At 42.9% G+C, this 7,806-nt stretch overlaps 1 protein-coding gene across 1 annotated transcript; it reads left to right on the top strand.

The window, feature by feature from the left end:
• Positions 1 to 2,311: 2,311 nt before the first annotated feature.
• Positions 2,312 to 3,573, top strand: LOC123185107 (uncharacterized). The gene is made up of 3 exons (XM_044597102.1): positions 2,312 to 2,496; positions 2,873 to 3,203; positions 3,291 to 3,573. Exons 1-3 carry the CDS (start codon positions 2,319 to 2,321, stop codon positions 3,316 to 3,318), a joined length of 537 nt encoding a protein of 178 aa, XP_044453037.1. The 5' UTR covers positions 2,312 to 2,318; the 3' UTR covers positions 3,319 to 3,573.
• Positions 3,574 to 7,806: the final 4,233 nt, after the last annotated feature.

Genomic DNA, 7,806 nt, shown 5'->3' with positions numbered 1-7,806 from the left:
GAATGAACAGGGTGAGACGCTGGTGGCGGGAGCAGGTAATCTTCAGTTCATTGCTGATCCTCTCCATGCAGAAGCTACTGCAATGCTACGTGCAATTCAGGAAGCAACCAGAATGGGCTGCTGCAAGGTCGTCTTGGAGACAGACTCAGTTGTATTAAAGCAGGCGATCACAAGCAATGATTATGATGACTCGACACTGGGCGCTCTATTTAAAGAAATGAAACGTATTATTCAATACTCTTTTCAATGTTGTAAGATAGATGTATGCCCAAGGGCCTGTAATGTATCAGCACATGTGTTAGCTGCGTATGGTGTGAGTCTGGAGCAGGCAAGCTATCAAATTTGGCTTGACCCGCTTCCTGATTATGTACAAGACTTGGTTGCTGGGGTTTCTCCAGCTCTCTTGAATTAATGGAATGCGCTGGTGTTCCTTTCAAAAAAAAAAAAGTATTGGTAATTGTGTCGTACACTGAAGTACCTTCTACACCCAATTCTCAGAGGATGTAGATTGGCACATCTATTTTGGAAGGATCATAGTTAGACATATCCAGAAAAAAATAGCCTGATTCTACTGTTTTTCTACATTGTTCAGAGCTATTGCCTTTTCCATTTGTTGTTTCAATTTGGAATGCAAGCTATCATGGGTTCATTGTCAATTAGCACGGGTCTTCTAAGTGAACTATTCATAATCATGGCCCTATTATCTATGATGAACATTTGCAATTTTTACTAATTTGAGTTCATGTTGATACCATACTTTGGAATCCACGGTGTTTTCTTTGTTGCGAAATATTTTTTGTTTTACTCAGAACCTAGGGATTACAACCACGTCTGACAACGCCCCAAGACCTCCTCTAGACCCGATCCAAGCCAGACAACGGTTCGGCCTTCTACCAAAGTTTGCCATGAAATGACTAGCACATTTTTTACTAGGACGGATATGAATAATACTACAAGAACTAGATTCCTCTATACTATCTTATCTGATAAAAAAAGCGCATATCTCAATTTACTGGAAGGTTACTCCACTGTAAATCCAACGATACTCCCTCCAAGACCCATTTGCCAACCTGTAAGTAATATTGCTGAAGTTTAACTATAGACCCATTTGAATCTTTTTTATTTTGCGAAGAAGACCCATTTGAATCTGCACCTTCCTTTGCTCGAAATCAAACCTCCTGTAGGCTCGCGAGCGATCATCGGTAATGACAAATGCGAACATCTTGCCATTGCCAACCCTCCAAACTAGACCTTTTTCTAGGAGGACCAGCCCATGGCTGACTGCTTGCCAAACTGACGATGCCTTCATATCATTCTGTTCAAACTATTTCAAATCAGTGTGCCAGTTTCATGGTGCGTTAAAGTGGACCGATGGCATCATGTTGCTTCAATCCATTTGGACTACCACCATTCGTCGCTTGTGAGGAACTGTGGATCGTCATGTGCGTTTTGAAAAAGCAAAAGCAGTCGATTTTTACTGTCCCGAAAAAAAAGTATTCCAGTAAGGGCATGTATAATGGTGGCATATGGATACATATGCCTCATGACAAAAAGTAATTTGAGACATCTATATTTATTTTTTCTCCTCAATGCAAGCTACTATTAGGGCTTGTACAACACTACACGGTGGACGGGTGCTCCAACTGCCACCTAGGTTCGGATGGTCCCAAATTGACGCAACGTGCTGCTTGCAGACTAAAAGCTACATCCTGCAGAAGAGCCAACTTCTTACGTGAAAAGCGAAGAAAGGAAGAAAAGGCATGCTGCGTTGATGCATGCAAGAGAGGGATAGAGAGAGCAGAAAAACAATGCTATGCATGTAAAGGACAGTGGGTCCACTACATACTGTGGCCTCCGATGGACAGTTTTTTTTAAATGGTGGCTTCATTACTTTTTGATTAATTTAAGAGCTGAGCAGTACCAGGGTGATGCCTCCGTTGTACATGTCCTTAATGGGCTTCATTAAGAAATAGAAAATAAAGACTCTAGTACACATGTATCTCTACTTTCACTTAAACCTTTTCAGCTTTTGTCACCGGACCATACTTTTTCTCTTCAATCATCTGCCTCCTGGAGAGGATCCTGCTTCCCTATCCGAACCTACTTTACGTCATATTTGATTTTACATGGCATGCGAGGCATCACCTTGAGGCTATGCATTGTACATGCCCTAAGAGAATTGGGCGTGAGTAGGGAGTTACTCAATGCAAGAAACCAGAAAAGAAAAGGGTGGCGATCGAGCTCTGAAAAGAAGAAACTGAAATCTGAAAAAGCTGCGCCTGCTGTTGCCTCCAGACTGGAAATTTTGTCATCTGTCCATGTATCATCTTGACCAATGTACCTCCCTCCCCCGGCCCCGTATGCCCCATATAACTGGACGCCAACCCCATGGCAATTTCTGTTCCAAAAGCTCCATCGCCATTTCCTACAGAGCCCCGCCAACACCTCCAAAACTCCCCGTGGTCAGGGAAAAGCGTAGTGCTAGAGAGATGGATGGTATGCTTGAATCTATCCCTCTTGGTTGATCGTTGTTGGCTTTTCCTGCTGCTAGTTTTTCTGCTAGCTATTCGGGTGGAAATTTGGGCTTAAGATCTCCGCATGAATGTTCTTGCTTTGTTTCTTTTTCTCCGTCTTCTTCACGGTAGAGCGATGCGGTTTCCTTTTGGAGATCTTTTGCGTTCTCGTCAGGTTGAAACGAGTCGCATTCCCTCCGATTTTCCATGACAAAGGCTTAATTTGGGGTTTCTTTTCGCTGCTTGTTGGAGGAGCAGTGGCAGCTCGCCAAGTTCCACCTTATAATCTTCTTGTTCTGCTATTTTAATGTCATGCTACCAAAGATTTGATCTTCTTGTTTCTTGTCTGAACTCTGAAGGCCGCCATCTGCTGGGTGCCGCAGGAGCTGCGAGAGCGAACCAGAACAATGCCAAGATCGTCAGGATGGCGGTGCCCGTTCTGGCCATGCTGCTGCTGCTGCTCACGGCGGCGGCAGTCTCCATGACGGCCGACGACCGGGCCTGCCTCCGCGCCTTCTTCCGCAGCCACATGTTCCTGATGTTCTGCGTGCTCGTGAACACCACCTCCGGCTGTGCCCTGGCGTGGATGGCCGTCACGGCGCCGACGCAGGCTGCCCGGCGCTCGTACGCGGAGTCCACCGTCGCGTCCTTCGTGCTTCTTGCCGTCAATCTGCACTCAGCCTTGTCCAAGTGAGTTTCTTTGGTGTGCTAGTCTATTAATTCTTCACTTCTTCTCAAGTTTGGGCTGTGATTAACTTGGCTCGTTGTTTTCGTCAGCCTCCCGGATGTCGGCGATGCTGCTTAGGTTCGCTGCGCGCTTGTTGATGTGCCTGCTGAAGGATCGAAGATGGATCATTTTGGAGCTCGGAGATGCGCCGTTTGAGTTACTACTGCTCCTAGATGGTGTTTTATGCTAGTATTGGGGACATCTCTGTCTTATCTTTTGTTGTTGTTGTCGTCTGTCTGTTTTCTTCATCTGGGTTTTAGACTGTCTGTTTGCATCTGCTGCTTTAATTGGGATCCCTAGAATCTTCCATTCAGAAGGGCTTAAATTTGTTTAGCTGAAGCTTTGAACGTTTGGATGCATGTGACTGAGAACTTTGATTATCTGAACCAACTGAGTGACTCTGTTTAGTTGGGACTCTGTTTCACTGGGTTTAGGACAGTCTACAGTTTGCTGCAGCAGGTTTGGGCTACAATTCTGCTTCTAGCCCTGGAGTGATACCAAAGCTGAGACACACAGAGTGAAAATAAACTGCAGTTGGTTTTGATTCCGAACGACATGATAATCCTGCTTCCATAACAAGACTGCAAGAAGATTCGAATGCAACAAAGTTAGCCATTTCGGGTTACTCATGATTCAGAAATGAAGAGAGAAAAGGAGACACTTCAGAAAGAGATAAATACACTGACGGTCATAAAACTTGCATCGGATGGTCATTTTATGCACAAACTTGTAAAATACACTCATGTTTTAAGCCATTTAACTTTACCGGGCATGCAAATATGGTCATAAATTCCGTATGCAGACGTATCCCATGCTTGTGTGGCATACCAGCGTGGATATGGCCCACTGGCAGTGAGTAGAACAGGCCCGTGTGATGGCACATGTTATTTTTTGGCAGAAACACCCCTCACTTTTATTGAATTACGTAAAAGCCTGTGTTGGGTCCCACTTGTAAGCACGTGCTGGGAGGGGAGAAATTGAGAAAGTAAAACGAGTGACTTGCGGATTCTAAGTCTGATGCTCGAGCAGTAACACGCATGATCTTTACCACCACACCACATGCATGTTCCCGCATGCAGACAAACCGAACTACTCCCTCCGTTCGAATTATTTGTCGCAGGTATAGATATATCTAGATGTATTTTAGTTCTAGATACATCCATTTCTGTGACGAGTAATTCGGAACGAAGGGAGTATTTACTTTGGCAACAACTCCGATTGGCGTCCAACGAAGACATCTTGGTTTTGTTCCTGCAGTCACGAAATTCATTTGCTCCAACCCGAGAGTGAGTTAGAAATCGACACGACACAATTCAATTCAAATATCCTCTAGAATGAGCGCGTGACATCCCTGTTAAAAAAATGTCCATGACCTACGTGTTAAAGATGATGTTAAAAATCTCGCTCACCCACAAAATGGTCAAAAATTCGTGAATTCTTCAGACAAATCAACAAAAATTTCGTTTGAATTTGAATAAATTTAAATTTAGAATCTAGATAAAAATAAATAGTTTTGAGTTAATGTACATAAATTCTTCCGGACAAATCACGGAATTTTTTGTTTGAATTCAAATAATTTAAATTATAAAATCTAGATAAAAATAACCAGTACAGAATGAATGTGCATAAAGTCTTTCAGACATCAACCAAAAAATGGGTTTGAATTCAAATAATTTTCAATTTATAAATCTAGATAAAAATAAATAGGTTTGAATGAATGTATGTAAATTCTTTCGGACAAATCAACGAATTTTTGGTTTGAATTCGAATAAATGAAAATTAAAAAATCTAGATAGAAATATATTACATTCTTTCGGACAAATCAAATATTTTTTAAAAAATTCAAATAATTTTCAATTTAAAATCTAGATGAAAAATAGGTTTGAATGAACGAACGTACATTCTTTCGGACAAATGAATGATTTTTTTTGTTTCAATTGGAATAATTTAAAACTTAGAAATCTAGATAAAAAGAAATAGTTTAGAATGAATGTGAGCAGTTGTACTCCAAGTTGGAGGGTAGTGTTTGTCCGTGGCGAGGTCGTTTCATGCCTTCTGGGGCAAGACTAATTGTCACTAATTCGAGCATGTCCTCTCTCCCCTTGTTTACTATGGGTATTATTTCTTTTTGCCGACGGTGTCCATGCCAAGCTATACACGACCCAATCCAAGTTCTTCTGGGAAGAAGCACGGATCAAACACAAGTACCATTTGCTGAAATGGGATGTTGTATGCCGTCGGAAAAAGCAGGGAGGCCTGGGCTCGACGAACTCTTAAGTTGATGAATATGGCCCTTCTCACTAAGTGGATTTGGAAGCTTTCCCAAAACGTGTCTGGTCTGTGGGTAGACCTGTCGAAAGGAAAGTACTTCCCTAACGGCATGTTCTTTGAGGCAATGTGTCGTGGCTCGGCCTTCTGGAATGAGATCCAGGTCGTCAAGCCTGAGTTTACTTTAGGTGTCCAATTTCACGTTAAGAATGGTAGATCAACCTGTTTCTGGTTGGATACGTGAACGAGCAGTGACCCCCCGTGGATGCACTATCAATCTCTGTTCGCGTTGGCCACCGACACTGATATCTTGGTGGCAGCGGCGATACACTCCTCGCCTCCGGCCATTTGCTGTAAACGCTCTATCGCCGGCAGAAGGGATTTGCTGGACAGAGTTGTGTGCTAGCCTTAGCAACTATACACTGTTTGAAGACTAGGACACAGTTTCCTAGGAGCTCAAGTCTTAGACTACCCACAATGAAAGTAACATAGGTGATAACATCACATTTATCTAGGCAAAATAGATGATGTAGCATGTAATTAATGAAGAAAGAGAGGCAGATAGTAACATAACTAGTTAATGTAACATCACACATATCAAAAAAAGATGAGTCTACAACCTAATAAATGAAGTGATGCATGATACAACACATATGTTACTACCCATTGTGGAGGTAGTAACATAGACTAGTAACATATGCATGTTACTACTCTAAGTTACTACCCACTGTGACTAGTCTTAGACTAGCCACAATGGAGAGTAACATACACATATTCCTAGACTATATTACTACCTTCATAGTGGGTAGTAACATAGGTGTGGTGTCATGCAAAGCTCCATTTATTAGGTTATAGACTCATACTGCATTGGGACATGCGATGTTACAGTAACTAGCTAAGCAGGGATGGATCCAGAAATTTAGAGGGGGGGGGGGAGGGGGGGGGGGCGAGTTTTACACTTGAGCTTTTATAGATTAATGAGCATTTGCCAAGCCAAAAGTAGTTTAAAGCATGCAGAAAGCATAAGCCGGAACTCATGTTTTCACTGCTGTAAACACTACAAAAATAGCATTACAATATTATTATTTTTAGAGGAAAAATTAGTTGTACAGAAATCTTTGATGTACAGTACAACCAGTTGATTCCCAATTTGTTTTTCCAGTCAATCAATCATCAATACTTCATATTAGACAATAAAAATCTGAGATTTCAAATTGAGGCTAATTGGGAGAGTGGACTTACCATATAGGTAAATAGGATGTCATATGTCATCAGCTTTGTGGTCACTCATGGTGGTGGTGATTTCCCCGATCCCTTTGTGTTGGGCTGATGCCGATGATTAACATTTAATGATTGTAGTTTTTTAATGGCACAACCGCACAGATTTGAACAAAATAAAATTAAGGAGATGAAGTAAAAGAGTAAGCAGGCTTAACTGTGCACCTATGAAGCCGTGGGGTGGGGGAAAGCAGTCCACTTCTGAACTTGGCTTGGACGCCGGAGAAACTATCGTGGCGGCGGACGGCGGAGCAGACGATGGGTAGAAAGATCGCAAGAAACCGCAATCTGCGTGATGCAGTGATACGATCTTTTTTTAGATGGAACTAGGGATTTTATTCAAAGTTCAACACGGAAGGAATACAAATGATATCCGGGAGGATCCGTAGCCACATGTGGCGACCCGCCGGGAACGATGACGCTGCCTTAGCCAAAGCATGCGCCTCAAAGTTCGACTCCCTTCTCTCAAAACAGAAACTAATCTTTACAAAATCATTCACCCTCTCTTTGATCTCACTAAGCAGAAAAGCGCACTAGCACCTCTCTTGATATTTGTGACGACTTGCATGGAATCGGTGGCTATTATCGCATGTGTAGTATTCAGATCCCTAGCCAGAACAAGGGCTTCATTGCATGCATGGGCTTCAAGACTCGGAGCATCAACTAGTCCGTAAAAGACAATTGCCGACGCTCCCAAATAATTTCCAGAACTGTCCCTGCACACTGCCGTTGCCGCCCCTGTGGTTCCTCGGCGAGAAATAGCGCCGTCCACATTTATCTTGACACACGCATCATCATCAGGTGGCTGCCATCTCGCTGGCTGCTGCTGGATAGCAGGACTCGGGGTCATCATTCTTTCAGCATTTGCCACTCCAAGTTCTTGAAGATATCGATTAACAAAACTGAAAGTTGATAGTGGACTTTGAAACTCATTGTCGTGAATCGCTCCCCGCCGAGCCCACCATATAGCCCACATCATGACAAGGATCTTGGCAAGATCATGTTGATTTGTGGACTCAA

This window comes from Triticum aestivum, chromosome 2A, assembly GCF_018294505.1.
Source record: "Triticum aestivum cultivar Chinese Spring chromosome 2A, IWGSC CS RefSeq v2.1, whole genome shotgun sequence".
Taxonomy (NCBI): domain Eukaryota; kingdom Viridiplantae; phylum Streptophyta; class Magnoliopsida; order Poales; family Poaceae; genus Triticum; species Triticum aestivum.
Note: the sequence above shows the minus strand (reverse complement) of the source record. Positions and strands in the feature narration are given on the sequence as shown.